The 20751-nt window shown below is 38.1% G+C and overlaps 1 protein-coding gene across 3 annotated transcripts in view; it reads left to right on the forward strand.

Annotated features, from left to right (window-relative positions):
- The first annotated feature begins 41 nt into the window (after positions 1–41).
- The window catches only part of TRIP11 (thyroid hormone receptor interactor 11), a 70070-nt gene continuing 49360 nt past the window's right edge, over positions 42–20751 (forward strand). For 2 of the 3 annotated variants that reach the window (XM_047738368.1, XM_047738370.1), the window contains exons 1-6: positions 42–568; positions 4452–4513; positions 11198–11308; positions 14427–14702; positions 17697–17765; positions 20295–20460. In XM_047738368.1, the coding sequence (XP_047594324.1) occupies positions 430–568; positions 4452–4513; positions 11198–11308; positions 14427–14702; positions 17697–17765; positions 20295–20460 (823 nt within the window). In that variant the 5' untranslated portion in view covers positions 42–429. The remainder of the gene's footprint in view (positions 569–4451; positions 4514–11197; positions 11309–14426; positions 14703–17696; positions 17766–20294; positions 20461–20751) is intronic. The other variant, XM_047738369.1, reaches the window with a different exon arrangement.

A 20751-nucleotide genomic window follows, 5' to 3' on the forward strand; every position in this document is an offset into this window, starting at 1 on the left:
GCCAGCGCGGCGCCTCTCTATGATCCATTGCCGCGTTCAGAGTGGGTGTCATGGCGGCCGGCGTCGAGTTGGCAGGAGTTGCTCTCGGAACTGGGGAAAGTCACTAAAGCAGAGGAAGAAGTGGCCTGTCCCGGACGCGGGGAAGTCTTGGGAATGAGCAGAGGCTTCTCGGGGTTGACAGTGGCACCGGAGGCGGGCCCCCGGTAACGTGCCAGGTCAGGCCTCTGCGTTTCTAGGCAGAGTCCGGCGGTTGATGGGAGCCCCCGAAGCCGGCGTTGCCTAGGAACCCTTCATTGTGTTATCGAATCTGGAGTGTTTTGATTTGGACTGGTTCGGTGAAGGCGGCGGCTCGAGGACATTTGGCGGGATCGTCCGACGACGCCGGACGCTTTTCTCGGAGCGGACCAGGTCGTTCTCTAAACCGCAGCGATGTCGTCCTGGCTTGGGGGCCTCGGCTCCGGCTTGGGCCAGTCTCTGGGTCAAGTCGGAGGCAGCCTGGCTTCCCTCACTGGCCAGATTTCAAACTTTACAAAGGATATGCTGATGGAGGGCACGGAGGAAGTGGAAGGTAACAGCTGGAGCGGTGGGAGAGAGGGCTTTTATGGGACCCCGGGAGCGCCGGTTTGGTTCCCACTTCCATCCGTCTGGAGTGTCACTCCTCCTTTTTTTCTTTCCGCTTCTGTTGCCTCTTCTTAACGGATTTTCTCTGATGAAAGACACTGGAGTCCGGGGAAGAGTTCTGCCTCTTCTCCCACTGAATACTGTGGGAATCTCAGAGCAGAGTGAAACTGCTTCTACATCGAATGGTTTATTTTTGTTTGATTCTTCCACGCCCACCGCTTACTTTGCCTTTAGCTTGGGGGCGGATCTGATTTTGATCCTTTTCCTTTATACTGACACAGTTAAAAAGTATCTGTGCATGGCACATAGTCACCTTTTCCCTTCGAGTTTTGTAACAATTGAAGCAACTCATTAAAATACTTAGTGAATCTTAAGCCCTTTCTGACTTGACATATTGTTAAACATGGCTCTAAGTTTTTCCTATTAGTTACCTTGTATTTTTGCTTATTCTGGTGACACAACGTTCCAGCTGAAATGTATTTTTGTGCCTAATTGCCCAATCTACCCATTATTTCGACAATAAAACAAGGAAGATATACTACCTGTTCTTAGTAACCTTCACTCATTTTTGAAGTCCTTGTTTTACTAATGAGTAGTGACCCAGAGTTACAGAGTAATCGGTAGTTAGGTTAATATTTTGATTTCTTGATATTTCTTTCCACAAGTAGTATTTAGATCTAAAGAATACTTTGTTTTTGTTTGTTTGTTTGGTTATTTATTTATTTATTAAAGAGTACTTTAATTCCAATGGAAGTCTGCCTCCACAGAGATGATGGGCTGGTCTTTTGGATGAGAGCACCTCCTTGGATAATTTTATTTCTTATAAGTTAATCAGCATTATAGTTTAATTTTTTTAATCCTGATGTAATTGAAACTTCCAGTTTATTGGGTTGAAGTAGAGAAAGATAGTTTGAGAAAAAGTATATTTAGAATGTTTGTCTTTTAGAAAGCAGAAGCATTGGAGAGCTGCTGAAACCCATTTTACTGCTTGGAGTATACCTTGGGTGGGAGTTGCATCAGGTGGGACATGTTGGGGGTAAGAGTGAAAGGGATTCTCCCCCCCTGTGTTTGGTAGAGGGTCGTGTGACCTTGAAATTTAGAAAGGAGATGAGCTGGATGACATGGAAATGACTAGTCTCTCCTTGTATCCTAGTTAGGGGAAAACAGTTGGCTATTCCTAGAAAATATGCATTCCCCCCCACCCCCACCAACCTGACTGTCCTATAGGCTTAAGGTGGAATGCATTTGTTCTTCCTTCCAAATCTACTCCTATATTCTCATTCTTACTGGTTTCATTATCTGCTCAATCTCCTAAACTAGAAATCTTTGTCACCTTTGTTTTGCCTCTATCTTTTCCATTTCGTTTCTAGTTGGTCACCAAACCTTGTTCATCGACTATGCCAGATTTGTTTCTTATATTTGTCCCTTCCTTTTTTACCCCTGTGTTCTTTGATTCACACCCCCGTTCTCTCTCCCATGCACTTTCTCCTTCCCATCCTGTCACACGTTTCTCTGGACTCCACTCCCATTTTCTCTGTGTTGCCAATTTTCTAAAACATAGGTGCTGTAGAATCTTTTAGCTCTGTTCCTTTCAGAACATTCATTGGATGAAATCCAATCCGCTTAGTTTTGGGAGACCAGAAACCTATCCTATCTGAGATCAACCTCCCTTTTCTAGTCTTAACCATCTTTTCCCCTCCCCTTCTCTTCAAATTGCCATACATATGCATGTTCACACACATACGCGCTTGCACCCAGAGGTTTTGCCACATGGAACTTTGTGAAGTACCTACACAACTCCAAACCTCTGTGTGGAAAGCTCTTCCTTTTCTACTTCCGCCTCTGTCCTTCTTTGCTTGGAAAACAGTTTTTTCCTGTATGACCTTGCTCATGTGCCAGGTACTTGGTGAAACCATACTCATTCCATGGCAGGCTGAAGTCGATTGCATGTGATCTTGAGGATCTCTGTGAGAGCACTTAACCATGTGGAGTTATAATTTACCTCTGTTCTTGATGCCCACGGTGGGGACTCTGTGTGTGTGTGTGTGTATAAATATATATAAATAATCCTTATATCACCAGTATTTGGCACCTTCCGTGATACATTGTAGATGCTCAGTAAAAAAAAAAAAAAATTGCTGAGTATTAAAAATCTGCAAAGTTGCTTAATGCTTTTATTATTTCCCTTTCTATTAAAATAGGACTTGTTTAACACCTAATTTATTGATTTTGCAAATCATTTAAAGGGTCAGAATACAGTTCATGTATTCATTTAACAAGTATTTATTGGACATCTACCCTGTGCCAGCAGTGAACAAGATAACAGTTCCAACATAGCTCTGTTGGTACAGCTTGAAAGATTATCTGTCTTTGCAATAGCAGAAAGTTGCTCTTGTACCAGAAACTGTACTGATTTATTCAGGGTTAGGAACTTGGGCTTTTCAATTAGACATGGGTTGAAATCCCACTTCCATGCATTATAGATTGTGGGTCTTTGGCAAATTCTTAAATACTTAGCCTCTATAAAGCAGAGTTTCCTTATCAAATAGAGGTAGTCATACCTATCATGGGGTTGGGAGGATTAAATGAAATCATGAAGGTACAATGCTTGGCAGATGGTAAGCATTAATAAAGAGTACCTGTTGTTTTATTTTCCCTCAGCAAGAAAGAATTTTGGGGTCTGCATAACATCTCCCCTTTATCCTTAAGAAGACCAGGTGTTTGTTTGTTTGTTTGTTTTGGAGGGAGGCAAGAGAGGAGGGCTGCATAAGTCTATTTTTATTTCTCTTTAAAACATTTCTGCTTCTAACAATGACCCTCCTAAACAGACTGGATTATAATTTGTTCTCTTCTGAGTAACAATTAGACAGTTCTGTCAGAGTTTTAAGCAAGATGTATGAGCAACCACAGAAGCAACTGCACCTGGTGATTTTCAAAACAAGAAGAGTGGGTTTGCCATTATTCTTTATTGGATGTCACTTGTATTTCCTTTTGATTTAAACTGTAAATCAGAGAAGTTCTTTCTTTTTTTTCCCCCAACAGAGAAGTTATTTCTTTAGTATTAAAGTTCTGTGACTAATGAAAAATACTAGAAAAAAATCTTAACTGATGATGATGTTCTGGTAGCATCAGCAGTGCCATTTTGATGGAGCTGACCTCTGATTCTGTTTTTTGTTTTCTGTGTTTTTTTTTTTTAATTTTTAATTATGATTTTTTAAGTAAACTCTGCCCCCAACGTGGGGCTTGAACTCACAACCCTGAGATCAAGAGTCTCACGCTGCACCGGCTGAGCCAGCCAGGTGCCCTGTCCCGACTCTCCATTTAAATGAAAATGTACAAAAGCAGACTGAGCTCATCCCCATTTTAAATAGATAGTGCCCATGTTACTTGACCTAAGTGTTCTTTTAGTGCATTTTCTTCTTTATTTAGGGGTCATTATTATTTGATAGTATTGGGAGCAGAAGTTAGAAATAAGGCCTCAACCCCAGTTGTGTAAGTTTCATCTAAAATTAAACTAACCCACAGAGAGAATTAATTTGTAAAACTCAGTTTTCCATAATAAAATCTTATTGAACACTTCCAAGGGGGAAATGTAGATGTCTTACCTAGGTCCAGAATATAGGCAAAAAGAACGATTTACATGATAATAAAGCACATATGTGGCAATAGGAAATTGTGATAAAAATCAAGTGGTCCTGTCTTCTGAGTTTGTTCTCAGATCAGCATTCCGTTCTGTTGAAAGCTCAGTGAGATATATGTACTTTAAAATGCCTGTTTATTCACATGGTGTTTATCATATATATATTCAGTGTATGCTGTTTCTTTCGTAGCAGAATTACCTAATTCTAGAAGAAAGGAAATTGAAGCCATTCATTCAGTCTTAAGATCAGAGGTAAGGAAAATTAAAGACTATTATTGAACTTAGATTTTTTTCTTTTCTGAAGGCATGGCAGTAACTCTTTTTCAGCTCTCTGTTTTTACTACACTGCTTACCACTTTTATCTCTTCCCCTTTGTCCCAGTTCTTTTTAGTGTATCATCTTTCAAATGAAGAACATATTTACATGTTACTCCACTTTCTTGTTTAATATTCCCGTCATCTTTTACATGCTGGAAAATGGCCTGGGGTAGAAGAGCTAGTGTTAGCAGTTTATCTAGGAATTACCATGTTCTGACAGTGTGCACAACTGCAGTGGTACATTTATTGAAGTATGATGTGAAGAATGCAATTCTATTTAATCTAGACCTTTTTAATCTGCTAACATGAGAAAAAGGTGTGGTATTTGTAAACAAAGAAGTTTAAAATATAGATCTAATTTTACCATTTTCTGCTCATTGTTAGTGCCTCGTGGTAACTACCTCTGGACATTGTACTTAATGGAGATGAGGAAAACTTGGGAAGGGTTCAAAGGAAAGCCATAAAAAAAATGAAATGATTTAAAATCGGATCTATTATAAAGTACTAAAGACACTCAACTATTTAGCTTATGGGTAAGAACAGTGAGGGAACACAATATTTCATTAAAAGGTATTTTTAGAGGACTGTGGTAAGCATGTTTTCCTTTTGCTAAGCCCATTAACAGAGAAAATTGAATTTAAAATATTAGAAAATATTTACTGACGAGCAGTATTGAATTCTGGCCCAGATTACCAAGGTGGACGTAGAGGGACCTCTCAAGAGGGACTGTCTCGGTTTTCTGTCTCAATTCAAGATGGCTGTTTGGGGACACTTGAGACGTTAGGTATAATTACCTAATAAGTAGATGCTTCGGTGACAGATGAACTTAGTAACTTCTTTCTTTGTACGGCTGAGAAAATTGTTCCTGTAATCCCTAAAGAAATTCTTGAGAAGGCACTCATTAATTAGTACAGACCCACCCAGAAAAAGTAAATGGCAGAGATGTGTGTAGTGGCATTAATTTAGGTAAATTCTCCAGTGTCCATCTGGGGGAAAAAAGTAAGTAGGGTGAATCTGCTTGGTGACTGACTGCTCTCTGTTGAGCTTGAGAAGGGAGAGAGAATTCTTCTGTCCCTCTGTTGATCTCATTTCTAATCTCACGGGGTTAAGGTAAGCATGATTCTAGTGTTTAGAAATATTTTTGGTATCATGCATCCCCAGATGAAAGCCACCTTTCTCATTTGATGCTTATTCACAGTATCTTGAGCTACTCATGTGCTAGAAGAAAAGGTACTGTTGGGTTTCCCAAGGGCTTTGTTTTCTAAGGTGACTTTGATTCTTGCTGTGTGTTGGCACAGAAGCACTTCATACCCTCACCCTGTACATGACTATGTTAAAAGGGAATAAGGTGATTAAAGCCATCAGGAAACTAAAAAATGTAAAATCCTATTTAGAAAGTCTTAGATTTTATTTATTTATCTATTTTAGAGAAAGAAAGCGAGAGTGGAGGAGGGGCAGAGGGAGAAGGAAGGAGAATCTCATACAGGCTCCAAGATGTGGAGCTTGATCGCTCAACCCTGACATCATGACCTAGCCAGAACCAAGAGTTAGATGCTTAACCAACTGAGCCACCCAGGCAGCCCTATTTAGAAAGTTTTAGTATAGACAGAGGGCATTGTGTTTTCCAGAGGAGATTAGATTTGTTTACAGACATTAATATTTCAAGCTGACTGAATTAGTTAGGTTTCTTCAATTTAACCTCTATGCCAAGAAAAAAAAAAATCTCATATACATTTACCATCTGGATCCAGTGAACTCTTAAATTTTTTTATAGTAAATCATTTTGTAAGAAAGTTATAGAAGTAGGAATAAAGTGATAGTGAAAAACTTCTTCAGAAATTTTAGTAAGAACTTATTTATGGCAAGGCCATATTTTTATTCCATATGTTTCTGGTTTTGAAAACATATATACTCAAAATAGACAGTGTCTGAATGCAGTTAACTGCTTTTTAACTCTTATGCATGAACCGAGATGCCTGTTATTTTGTAAATACCGATTCCAGATTTCATTTACATCTCTAGTAGGTTTCAGCTGATCATGACTTCTGGTTCTTGTGTCTTTAAAACCAATATTTTTGCAAACTTTGATGGCTCATTTTGTTGAAGAGATGATGACTGTCATCTTTGCTCCATAATTACAGAGCTAATTTATAAATATCAATTAGATTTATAAATACCAATTAGATATATAAATACCAGTTAGAATGATCAGTCCACTGAATTTTTTTCACTTTATATCATTTTTTTCTTACCAGGCACCTTTGTATACACACCTGCCTACAGCATTTGTCCACCTATGGACTATATCAAATAAATGTTGGTGTACAAATATATACATAGTGAAAGAATACCATCACATAGCCCTTTAGCGAAGTGGGATGGTTCAGGTCCTTGTCACAAAATATTGTGAAGTAAAATCTTTTCCTATCGAATGACTAACTTGATGAGAACACCATATATCTTTTTTGTTCTTAGAAATATATTGGGGGCACCTGGGTGGCTCATTCTGTTAAGTGTCTGTCTTTGGCTTAGGTCATGATCTCAGGGTCCTGGGATCAAGCCCCGAGTCCAAGTCTGGCTCTCTGCTCGGCAGGGAGTCTGCTTCTCCCTCTGTGGTCAAGCGCAGTCTTTCTCTCTCTCAAATAAATAAAAAATCTTGTAAAGAAAATTAGTAAAAAGAAATACATTGTTCACTCATCAATTTTGGAGTTTGAGAATATTCCTCTAGGATGCTTTTATTTGAAGACTTGGCTGGGATTTTACCTCTACAGCCTGCTCACCACAACCATCAGACTCCAGAATGCTGTTTTCTGTCTCTTCATATTTGTCTTCTGGGTTGTGTTAATAACTGAAGTGTTTTCCTCTGTCCATTTTCTTTTCTTTGTGGAAACAAAAGTTCTGAATTTTTAGATGTGTTCAATAAAAGTGAAAAACAACAAAACCAATAAGACACTACAAAGTGGGTGTCTCTAGCTTTTTCCTTTCTGAAAGGTGTTACAGTACTTTGGGCACTGCTGTCTGAAAACTGGTTATTTCAGTCTTGCATCATTCTTCTGGGTGAGTCTGTCAGTCTTCTGTTTTCTTATTATATAAGACTTTTTTTTTTAAAGATTTTATTTATTTATTTGACAGAGATCACAAGTAGGCAGAGAGGCAGGCAGAGAGAGAGGAAGGGAAGAAGGCTCCCTGCTGAGCAGAGAGCCAGATGCGGGGCTGGATCCCAGGACCCTGGGATCATGACCAGAGCTGAAGGCAGAGGCTTTAACCCACTGAGCCACCCAGGCGCCCCTATATAAGAATTTTTTTTAGCCTACTTGAGAATAATTGGTAAATAATGATAAAATATATAATTTTTAGAATGACAAAATATCAAAATGTTTCAAAGACAGAAGAACAAGGTCATTATAATCTCATGAAAATTCTTAGATTTTTAAAGGGTTCAACGTCCCTTTATGGTAATTGCACGATAGAATGAGTTACATATATACTTTTTTTTTTTTTTAAAGATTTTATTTATCTGACAGAGAGAGAGAAATCACAAATAGGCAGAGAGGCAGGCAGAGAGAGAGGAGGTAGCAGGCTCCCCGCGGAGCAGAGAGCCCGACTCGGGGCTCGATCCCAGGACCCTGGGATCATGACCCGAGCCGAAGGCAGAGGCTTTAACCCACTGAGCCACCCGGGCGCCCCTACATATATACTTTTAAGTAATATACATATTACCTAAAATTACTTAAAAATAAAATCATGATTTTAAGCCCCCCACTGGGAGTAGAGATTACTTAAAAGTTTAAGATTACTTAAAGTTTAAGCCCCCCATTGGGAGTAGAGATTACTTAAAAATAAAATCATGATTTTATTTTTAAGTAATCTCTACTCCCAATGGGGGGCTTAAACTCACAACCTCGAGATCAAGAATTGCACGCTCCACCAACTGGGCCAGTCAGGCGCTCTGAGTTTTATTTTTATTTTAAAAATAAGTACTTTTACAGAGTGCCTGGGTGGCTCAGTGGGTTAACTGTCTGCCTTTGACTCAGGTCACCATCCCAAGGTTCTGGGATTGAGCTCCATGTCAGGCTCCCTGCTCACCAGAGAGTTTGCTTCTCCCTCTCCCGTTCTCCCTGTTTGTGCTCTCTCACCTGCTCTCTCTTTCTCTGTCAAATAAATAAATTCTTTAAAAAATTTTTATTTTTCTCCATTAAAGGACATCTAAGAAAGAATAAAAGTCTTAAATATCTGTCCTTACAGATAGTTAGGACTGCTCAAAAAGAAACTCAGAAAGTAATGTTGGTTCTAGTAGACTATGATGGTATAACAGTGTTGACCAGGATGGAATAATTTTTTTTTAAAGATTTTATTTATTTGGGGTGCCTGGGTGGCTCAGTGGCCTTTCAGTAGGCCTTTCTGCCTACTTATGATCTCTTAAATATTAAATATTAAAATATTAAAATATGATCTCTTAAATATTAAAAGATTTTATTTATTTATTTGACAGAGAGGCAGCAAGAGAGGGAACACAAGCAGAGGGAGCAGGAGAGGGAGAAGTAGGCTTCCTGCTGAGTGGGGAGCCTGATGCGCCGGGCTCCCAGGACCCTGGGATCATGACCTGAGCCAAAGGCAGATGCTTAACAGTTGAGCCACCCAGGTGCCCCCAGGATGGAATAATTTAAGAATATGAGAATCTCATGGATTTCAAGGGCAGAAATCGTAACCAGATTTTAGAAAGGGGATGCAAGCAGAACTTCAGACCACCAGGGATTTGTCTCTCTCATTTTTACCCCTCTCTGTTCTTGTTGTGTGTCTATTCGTTTTCCTTTCACCTCCTGGTTCCATATTCCATGTAATAAGAAATCTGGGGGCGCCTGGGTGGCTCAGTGGGTTAAAGCCTCTGCCTTCGGCTCAGGTCATGATCCCAGGGTCCTGGGATCAAGCCCCACATTGAGCTCTCTGCTTGGTGGGGAGCCTGCTTCCTCCTCTCTCTGCCTGCCTCTCTGCCTACTTGTGATCTCTGTCAAATAAATAAAATTTTTAAAAAAAAAAGAAATCTGGCCACTGACATGTAATGTTATATAGATCAGCCACATGAAGAGAATCTGTTCTTCATGTACTTTGTCAACCTTTGTGACTCACATGGCTAGGGACATGAGGGCAGACAAGCAATTAGATATTGGCCAAATAGGAAGTTTTCAAGTTCTAGTTATTCACCAGAGTTCAACAAATAGCTTTAGTTAGTTTTATCTGAAAAAGTCTCGAGTGGACTTTTCTGACTGGGTTTTGACTTCACTATATCATGTTGCTTCAGTTGTGTTGGTGCTTTTCATGTTAAAAGTTCACAGAAAGTCACACAAAAGCCACCAGTAGAATAGAAGGTAATTAGTTGTGTGGGCCTCTGTCTTATTTCTATTTCTTCAAGATAACCAGAGTCTGCATTAGATTTCTGGAGACAGACCCCCAGACTAGGGTTTATGTTTGTTCCTTTGATTTTTTTCCGCATATTTATGTAATCTCCCTGGATCATACTTTCACATCTGTTGTTGTAAGAAATTCCTAGACTCTAAGAAAGTGAAAAAATCTTCATCTTTTAGCAGGAACTTTTTTCCCCACCACAGCTGTCACCTTTCTCTCAGTTTTCATTGTTAAACTATGTTTGTAGATATATTAGTAGAATTCTTAGTAAGTTATCAGTGACAATTTGTAAATTCTTTTGCAGAAAGCTTTAGTGCCCATTTATCTTGCTCCATGTCCTTATTCATTAAGGTAATTTAATGTTTGAGTACATAGAATTTAAGTAAATTTTTAAAAGATTTATTTATTTGAGAGAGTGTGTGTGCATACTAGCATGGGAGGGGTACAGAGGGAGAGAATCTTTCAAGCAGACTCCCCACTGAGCAGGGACCTCAACACAGGCCTCCATCCCATGACCCACGAGATCATGACTTGAGTTAAAACCAAGTCAGATAATTAACTGACTGAGCCACTCAGGTGCCCCAAAATTTAAGTAATTTTTAAAACATATTTTCTAAAATCTTAGAACAAAAGACTATGATATCTTGATTCATTGAGTTAGAATATTTTGTGTACTTCTAACTAGTTTTTGAACTGAGCTCTAGTATGGTTTTCAAATTGGAATTTTCAGAGGCACCTCAGAAGCCTGGCAGGTAGGTAGTATGAAGGTAGGATAGGTAATATGAAGCTTTGGCCTCCTACTTATACTTCCATCAAGAAGTATTTTTTAAAAAGATTTCTTTTAAAAAGTTATGTTTGGGAAGAAAACAAAAGTTGAAATGTGTAATCTAGTTTATCCATTAACCAGACATGGATTGCCTATTACATGCTAGACCCTGGACACACAGAGATGGGGGAAATACAGATCATTAGATAAGATTTACTTTTTTTTTTTTTTAACTCTGGTTCAGAATTTTACATAATCTCTATAAACGTGCTTATTGCACTTGTAGCTTTAATTAAAACTATTTCAAAGCTCAGAATTCTGAGAACTTCTGTATTTTATACCTTTTTCTGTATAAAGTGATACGGTTTTCATGGTGCCATGCACATAACTGTTACTGACATGTTTTACTTTTAGTCTTTTTGTTGAAAATACTTTTTTCTTTGTTTCTAGAATGAGAGACTCAAAAAACTTTGTACTGATTTAGAAGAGAAGCATGAAGCATCAGAGCTTCAAATAAAGCAGCAATCTACAAGTTATCGAAATCAACTACAACAGAAGGAGGTAAAAGTTATTAAAGTTACTTCATATTTGTTTCCTTGTAATGTTTTTAGGAAGGGTTTTAAGAGTTATAAATCAGGCTATCTACAGATCCATAAAAATATTGAAAGGGGGATGAAGCTAGTAATTCCCAACTCAGTTTGATACCATTATTTTAAGAATTTTAAGCTTTTCTGTTAAATTTGTATTTTATAAACTAACCTTTACTTCCTACTTTCCAAAAGAGGAAAACCCTTTCAATAAAGTATCTTCAGGCATCTGTTGCTTGTAATTTCTGATTTTATGAAACCTAATTTTTCCTCTGTTCACTTAAAATTGTGAATCAGTGTGATAATTGTTAATGGCATTTCGTTTTTAAAAATGATTTTGACTACCAGTGTTCATATATATTGAGTTGGCATTTATTTGACTTTCCATGAAAAAACAGTATTAAGTATATTAAGTTGAATTACATCGTTCTATAAATATTTTTTCCCTTTAGTTTATTAGAAATGTTTATTTTTGAATTGGCTTTTTTCTTTGCCATGCTGATAATAGATATTATATAATTTAAACAGCATTATAATGAATTCTTAAAATATAGATGATGTCTCCATGTTTCATTTTGTTGTTGAAATATCTTCAGTGTTTAGTACATAAATGGAATTTAGTTCTTCTATTGAATTGAGCTATTTCTTGTTTTATTAATCATTGGGGTTTTCATTAGTTTGTTGATTAAATATTTGTTTCTATCATAACTTCATATATGAGGTTTTTTTAAAAGGTTTATTTATTTTTCTCACTTCTTGGCCTTTTGTCTAAGATCAAGTGTAAGATTTACTTATTTTTGAGAGAGAGAGCATGTGTGAGAGGGGGAGGGGCAGATGGAGAGGAAGAGACAGAATCTCAAGCAGACTCTGCACTGAGCATGGAGCCTGACACCATTCTCAGACTCATGACCCTGAAATCATGACCTGAACTGAGACCAGGAGTCAGATGCTCAATCAGCTGAGCCACCCAGGCATCCCCATATTTGAGGTTTTAAAATTTAGATGTATTGAGTTTTAGTTCTTTCAGTAACATACTGAGATGAAAAGTAAAAGCAAGCCACATTACAGGTAAACATTTAAAGAAGAGCTTAAATTTCCAATCTGTTGGGAATTGATTTCATAAAATATTATAAAAATAAATGACTACAAAAATAAAATGAGTATAAAAAAGGAAAATTACAAGTTCTAGTTAAAGCTAAAAGCCCACTTTTAAGAAAGATTTAACAGATTATAAAATTGCTGTGTCAAATTGTTTTAAAAGACTTTAAGCCTTATTTTTTAAACTTACGTACGTATCACAGATTGGTAGTAAACATTCATGCCTTTAGTCCATAGACCACACTTTGATCAGCACTGACTTATAAATATTACAGTAGTGTAGTAGTTCTCACCCAGGGGTTTACAGCTGAATCATCCATGATACTTTAAATTATGCCCTCCAGGACATTATGATTTTGGTTTACTGTGAAGGGGCCCTGGTATTGGTATTTTTCAGAAACTCCATAGGTGATTCTGATGCTTACATTCTAATTGGAAACACTACTGTGGAAAATCTGTAATTTTATTTTCTACTTAACTATTGCTATTAGAGGGCAAATAAAGCATTTTAGTTTAGAAATGCTTTTCTTTGTTACTAATTTGCATTTTTTAACTCAATAACTTGATATTAATACCAGTTTTAAAATGAGAAATTTCTTTATATTAAAATTACTCTTGGGGGCACCTGCGTGGCTCAGTTGGTTAAGTGACTGGGTTCAGGTCAGGTCATGATCCTAGAGTGCCAGGACTGAGTCCACATCAGGCTCCCTGCCCAGCAGGGAGTCTGCTTCTCCCTCTGACCCTACCCCCTCTCATGCTCTTTCTCTCTCTCAAATAAACAAATACAATCTTTAAAAGAAAAAAAGTTACACTTGAAAATAATTTCATTTTTCAAAATTTCAGTATTTTTTACTAGAATGAAAGATAATATATGAATATACTTAAGGTCTACAGTTTTCTGCCCTCATTATGATGCTCATATTCCAGAGATGCAATTTACGTCATGTCATTTATGGGCAAATGAATGAAATGTGTATGCTACCCATACATTTTAGAGAAGGGGTTCTGGTACAAGAAACCTGTTATGACACTTGACGTAATTGTATTTGGTTTTTATTTGTCTAATTGCTTGGTTGTACATGTGTAGAAATACTGTTACTGGTCAGCTAACTCCCAGTATCATATTCCCCGTTGTGGCAGGGTGTCTTCTGAGGTAGGTATTTAACAGAAAGCTTATCTCAATTCTCCCTAGCTTACTCACTTTTGTATTTTGAATAATCTCTCACTGAGTAATGATATGGTGTTGTGGTAAATCCATATATTTGTAATTTCTTTTGGACAATGAGTTGGTATTGCCAGTCCTTAGTTTAAACTCCACTAAAGGTTTCAGAATTTTTATATTATTCTTTCCCTGAGTAAGTCAAATTTTCACTGGCTCCTTTTTGCCAAGGCTAAAGCCAAGGCCTTTTTCATTGTGTGATTTCTTTCTAAGACTCAAAAGCTAATAATAACTTTTATCTAAGAATGGATTAATAAAGCATTCTTCCAGCTGTTGAACAGACCAGTACAAAGCTACTCCTGATTCCTGGTGCATTTTAAGCCTAAATTCCGCCATAATTGGTAACATCAGACTACTCCAACAGATGCTCCAAAGAAACTTGCTAATACACAGACTGCTACAGCTTTCACTTTCCCATCACGTATGGTTTGATAATACAGATAGAACCCTGAGAATTGTCTGTACTGCCGGATACACAGAAGATAGTAAACCCATGTTCAAATGAGAATTTCGTTGCTCCAGTTAACACACGAGTGAGATATTCTGATCTTTTTACTATTTGAAACATTATCCATATTTTAACTGGTAAATCACGTTTGGTTTTTAAATAAAGGTTTTCTGGTTGGGGTGTTATAGAAGACTTGGATGCAGCTGAAGGAGTTACCATCATTGGATAATCTTAAATTAATACAACTTTTAATATTATGGGTCTATAAAGATGTCAGTATGGTTATTTTAAAGTACCTTCTCTAAAATACAGATTATAAATGTGTAGGTAGAAATCAGCCATCTTAAAGCAAGACAGATTGCACTGCAGGATCAGCTGCTGAAGCTGCAGTCCGCTACTCAGTGCACACAGTCAGCTGGCGGAGGACCGGCAGCCCCTGCGTCCTCTCCGTTCGGCTACCGTGTCAGCCAGCATGCTTCGGGTTTCCACGATGACGACATGGACTTTGGTGACATAATTTCATCACAACAAGAAATAAATAGATTGTCAAACCAAGTTTCAAGACTTGAGTCTGAAGTTGGTCATTGGAGGCATATTGCTCAGGTAGGTAAAATTATCATGAGTCTTTGAAAACTGTTACTGAGGAAAAATAGTGGTTTTATATGTAGAGCTTTTAGTATCAGAAAGAACCTTTGACTAGGAAATTGAAAACTTGTGTTCTAATTCTGCCAGTGATTTTCTGAGTGATTTTGGTCAGGTCATTTTTTTCTCAGCCTCCATTTCCCCCTCTATGAAATATTTGGAAGAAATTTTCAAAAAAATTGAAAGCTGGGGTGCCTGAATGGCTCTGTCAGTTAAGCATCCACCTTTGGATCAGGTCATGATCCTGGGATCGAGTCCTACATCAGGCTCCCTGCTCAGCGGGGAGCCTGCTTCTCCCTCTCCCTCTGCCTGCCACTCCCCCTGCTTGTACTCTCAGTCTGCCAAATAAATAAAATCTTAAAAAAAAATTTTTTTTTTTTTGAGAGCAACAGAACCATGTCTTAAAATAAAGAGTTACAAGTCCAGTACTTACAAGACAGAAAAATGGAGTTGCTGTGGTTGAACTAGTGTCTTCCCCTAGAGTCCCTGAGGCTTCTTAGATGGCAACTCCAGGGCTCCAAGACCCCAGGTTTGAAACTACTTGTGTAGATGTTCTCTGAGGTTCCTCTTACCAGTTACGTGTAAAATGAAAATCTGATCATTGGTGTAAAATACATTAAAAGAACCTTTGTGTTGTTTTTTGTACATGAGAAATTAAATCCTTGCTATTTGAGGCATAAACTTTGAAGGAACACTTTTCACCTTACATATCCGATTGTATGTGCTATTGACATCACTCGACATGAGACCCAAAGGAAACTGGAACATTGTACATTTGGATTTCATTTCATCAGTGTAGAGAAAATGTATATAAGTAAAGAAATTATTTTCTTTTTGTGAGTGTGATCTAGTTATATAAAGGAGAAATTGTACCAATTAAAATTACCTTTTTGCTTCCCAAGTTGCTAGACATTCCCAATATCCAAAATAAATCTTAGAATGATCAGTTTGTCCATCTTATCTCTAAAAATGTAGTAGTTCTTAAAGTACCATAGAATTGTAGATTCTCTGTCCATCCTTTAGAGATGAGGATTTCATAGCCTATTTTAGAGCCTTGGGAATTGTATTCAAACTAGTAAATTCCTCAGGTGATTCTGATACACATTTTAGGAAACATTGCCTAGGATAAGATTTAGTAGGGAAGAGGTGTGTTTTTGGTATGTATATTTAAGCATATCTTGAATATTTACTGTATTATAGACCGTAGTAGGATATAAAGGTGGAAAAGGCATAATTGGGATCTTTCAGGGGACTCAAGTCTTTAGCCAGCCATACTAAACCTTATTTGTATTATATTTTACAAATGTTTCAATAGGTGCTATCCTGATATATATTAATCTTCATAACCGTGTGAAGCATTTATTATCTCTGTTTTACAGATAAGCAAAGTAGAAGTTTAATATACTTACTGTCACCCTAATTAAGTTGTAATTTAAACAGGCATCTTTTGACTTCAAATCCCGTGTTTCTGGTGGACTATGTTCCTTTTTTAATCCAGACAGTAGCTTTTGGTTCCTTAACACACTATATAGTAAATAGTTAATAAAGATAAATCGACAAAAAAATAAAAAATAAAAAATAAATGGATGGGGCGCCTGGGTGGCTCAGTGGGTTAAGCCGCTGCCTTCGGCTCAGGTCATGATCTCAGGGTCCTGGGATCGAGCCCCGCATCGGGCTCTCTGCTCAGCAGGGAGTCTGCTTCCCTCTCTCTCTCTGCCTGCCTCTCTCTGCCTACTTGTGATCTCTCTCTGTCAAATAAATAAAATAAAAATCTTAAAAAATAAATAAATAAATAAATAAATGGAGAACATTTGGCTTTGAATGTGAAGAGAAGAATCCAAAAGTTCTTTGAATTGTCAGACCAAAGGGTGTTTTGAATTGAGGTAGGGATCCTCTGGATAAAATCATTTAAAAAAGATTTTAACTGGGTTTTTAGGAGAATTAATGTGGTTGGGTAATTTTTTGGAGGTTTAGAAATTTTTTTAGAATTTTAGAGTTTTTAAATTTAGAATTTTAGAAATTTTATTTTAGGGCTGCTTGTTTATCATCAAATTTACATTTTGTTAAGCTAAGTAAAGTATTCTCTGGTGTTTTTCTTAACATTGGTTATTTTGTGAAGGTGTTCCCCTAATTAGATAACAAACTCTTTTTTTTTTTTTTTTTTAAGATTTTATTTTATTTATTTGACAGAGAGAGAAATCACAAGTAGGCAGAGAGGCAGGCAGAGAGGGAGAAGCGGGCTCCCTGCTGAGCAGAGAGCCCGATGTGGGGCTTGATCCCAGGACCCTGAGATCATGACCTGAGCCGAAGGCAGAGGCTTAACCCACTGAGCCACTCAGGCGCCCCAGATAACAAACTCTTAAAAATTATGTTTTGTTTCCTTTTTTTTAGAAGGAGAGCCTTGGGGGAGAGGCAGGGGGAGAGCGAGAATATCAAGCAGGCTTCATGTTCAAAGGGGAGCCTGATTTGGGGCTCAGTCTCACAACCCTGAGATCATGTGTGACTTGAGCCGAAATCAAGAGTCGGATGCTTAATTGACTGAGCCTGGACGCCCTTTGAAAATTATCTTTTGTTATGTATTACTCACAATTGGACTGGGTTCTTTAAAAGGTGCTTGGTATTCTTAATCAGGATTTGCCTGGGAAACGCTCCTTTAAAAAAAATTATATATATATGTATATATGTGTATACATATATATATATGATTTTACTTATTTATGAGAGAGAGAGAGAGAGAACGAACAGGGTGAGAGAGAAGTGGACTCCCAGCTGATCAGGAAGCCCGACACAGGGCTCCATCCCAGGACCCTGGGATCATGACCTGACCTGAAGGCAGGTGCTTAACTGACTGAGCCACCTAGGCACTCCTGAAAAATATTTTTTAGTAAAATTATTTTGTAACTTTCTCTTTTATAAGAAAGCCAGTACAATTTTCTGTTTGTTTTTCTGATCTAGACTTCTAAAGCACAAGGATCAAACAACTCTGATCAAAACGAAATCTGCAAACTGCAAAATATCATTAAGGTGAGGAGGTTGTTGGAACAATGCCTTTTTTAAAGATTTAATTAATTTATTTATTTGAGTGAGAGCAAGAGAGAGAAGGAGCGGGGTGGGGGGGGAAGGGGGAGGGAGAAACAGATGCCCTGCTGAGCAGGGAGCCCGGTTTGGGGCTTGATTCAGGACCCTGGGATCAGGACTTGCGCCGAAGCCACCCGCATGCCCTGCAACAATGGCTATTACACATCCAAAATTTGCTTAGTAAAAGTAAAAGTAAAAGTAAAATTTGCTTATTAAAAGTCTGGGGTGTCTGGATGGCTTAATCAGTTAAGCGTCTGCCTTCTGCTTGGGTCATGATCTTGGGGTCCTTGGATCCAGCCCTGCGTGGGGCTCCCTGCTTAGCAGGGAGTCTACTTCTCCCTCTCCCTCTGCCTACCACCCCTTCTGCTTGTGCTCACTCTAATAAATGAATAAAAATCTCTAAAAAAAAGTGTAAGTCTAAAGAAGGATTTTGTGTTTTCATACTTAATGACAGCAAGGTATATAAAAATGTCTCTTCCAAAATCATTTAGTTTTGAACACTTGTTTTTTTTAAGTAGTTTATATTTCATTAGTGTCTACTTGCTATTGCATCTTGTAAAATTGTCTTTTTTTTTTTTTTTTTAAGATTTTGTTCATCAGAGAGTGAGTGGGAGGGTGAGAGAGATAATCTGAAGCAGAGGCTGCGCTGAGCACAGAGCCTGATGCAGTGTTTGATCCCATGACCCTAAGATCATGACCTGAGCTGAAATCAAGTCATATGATTAACCAAATGAGCCACCAAGGCTTCCCAAAATGATTTTTATTAAACATTTCTGAGGTTGTTTAAGTTTCAGGGTTTAGGGTTATAAAGGATATTGACAAAATAAAATGTTAATACTGTTCATTGTAAATAATTTTCCCATAATGGTGGAATTTTGCTACTTTGTCTCAGTTATTATTTCTTTTTTTTTTTTTTTTAAGATTTTATTTATTTATTTGACAGAGAGAGATCACAAGCAGGCAGAGAGGCAGGCAGAGAGAGAGGAGGAAGCAGGCTCCCTGCTGAGCTGAGACCCCCCCCGATGCGGGGCTCGATCCCAGGACCCTGAGATCATGACCTGAGCCGAAGGCAGCGGCTTAACCCACTGAGCCACCCAGGCGCCCCTCAGTTATTATTTCTTTTAAGTGTTAGTTACATACTTTTATCATATGGCAGTGAATTGTTTTTAGTGTATAAATTATTGGTATCTGGGTGGCTCAGTCTAAGTGTCTTCCTTCAGCTCAGGTCATGATCCCAGGGTCCCGGATTGAGCCCCATGTTGGGATTCCTGTTCAGTGGAGAATCTGCTTCTCCTTCTCTCTTTGCTCCTCCCCCCACACACCCCGCTTGTACTCTCTTGCATGCATGTTCTCTCACTCTCTAAAATCTTTAAAATTAAAAAAAAAAAAAAAAATTATTGTCAGGTATAGAATTTTTTGTTTTTGGTTTTACTATTATAGTAATACTAATATGGGTATGCTCCCAAACTGTAAAGACCTGTGTTTGAATCCTGACTCTCCTGTTTACCATCTGTTATACTTTGAGCAAGTTACTTAATCTTTCCAGGCTTCCATTTTACCATCAGTGTAGTAGATTTCATAATACCTTCATTGTAGGATTGTTTTAAGGTTTAAATATGAAGCTGCTTGCCAAGTGCTGGCACATAAATAAGTGCACAGGATTGAAGAGTAAATTTACTGGTCTTCTGAGGAAATAGAAGCTAATTTATTGATTAGGATTCTTGGTTACAAGCAACAAAACCCATCTCTGGCAGAGGAAAGCAAAAGAGGTTTTACTGGAAGGACCCAGGGTAGTCTGTTCCCAGGATTAAAAGATGAATTGAGCATTCTGGTCTTGGGCAGGACAGGAATGGGAATAGCATCAGGATCTAGATAGTGGGACACAGTGGACAGACCTTTCTGGGTGCAGCTATCACAATGCTTGTGGTCCTAACAATTTCCCCTTTTGAAGGACTAAGCTCAAGATCCAGATTCCTAGGAGAGAGACTGGTGGTCTCAACTTGGGTAGCAAGATATTTTTACTCATCTTCTGTTTCATTTTTTTTTCTTGCTGGCATTCCATCATTAAATAGAAAAACTGTTCTTAAGGCCCAAGAAAGAAGGGGGACCCGGGTGGCTCAGTTGGTTAAATGTCTGCCTTCGGCTCAGGTCATGATCTCAGGGTCCTTGGATTGAGCCACATGTCTGGCTCCCTGCTGGGGAGTCTGCTTCTCCCTTTCTCTCTGCCTTTCCCTTCCTGCTCATGCTCACTCTCTCTCTTGAATAAATAAATAAAATCTTAAAAAAAAAAAGACTCAAGAAAGGAAAGGGTAGAATTTTTCGGGAATTGTCCAGATTTGGGGTCTTTATTTAAAGTCTTTACAATCTTAGCGTGTTGAGAGAATTACTTTTAATACAGGCTTTTGCACAACAATGAAATGGCTTAGGTATATTGTTGACTATAAATGTAGTTTACTTTGCTTTTATTTTTTTAAGGAACTCAAACAGACTCGAAGTCAGGAAATTGATGACCATCAACATGAAATGTCAGTTTTGCAGAACGCACATCAGCAGAAATTGACAGAAATAAGTCGTCGTCATCGAGAAGAATTAAGTGACTATGAAGAACGAATTGAAGAACTGGAAAACCTGTTACAACAAGGTTGTTCATTGTTTTTGTATTTTTAAGATTTTATTTATTTATTTGAGAGATCGAAAGAACACGAATAGGGGGAAGGGCCGAGGGAGAAGCTGGCTCCGCACTGAGCAGAAAGCCCAATTCGGTGCTCGATCCCAGGAACCTAAGATCATGACCCAAGCCAAAGGCAGCTGCTTGATCAGTTGAGCCACCCAGGCGCCCAAAGATTGTTAGTTTTATTAACTTAATGGATTAGGTGACATAATTAGATGACAAGCCTCGTACTATAAAACCAACACACTGGTGTAAACTTGG

This window comes from Lutra lutra, chromosome 7 (assembly GCF_902655055.1).
Source record: "Lutra lutra chromosome 7, mLutLut1.2, whole genome shotgun sequence".
NCBI lineage: Eukaryota > Metazoa > Chordata > Mammalia > Carnivora > Mustelidae > Lutra > Lutra lutra.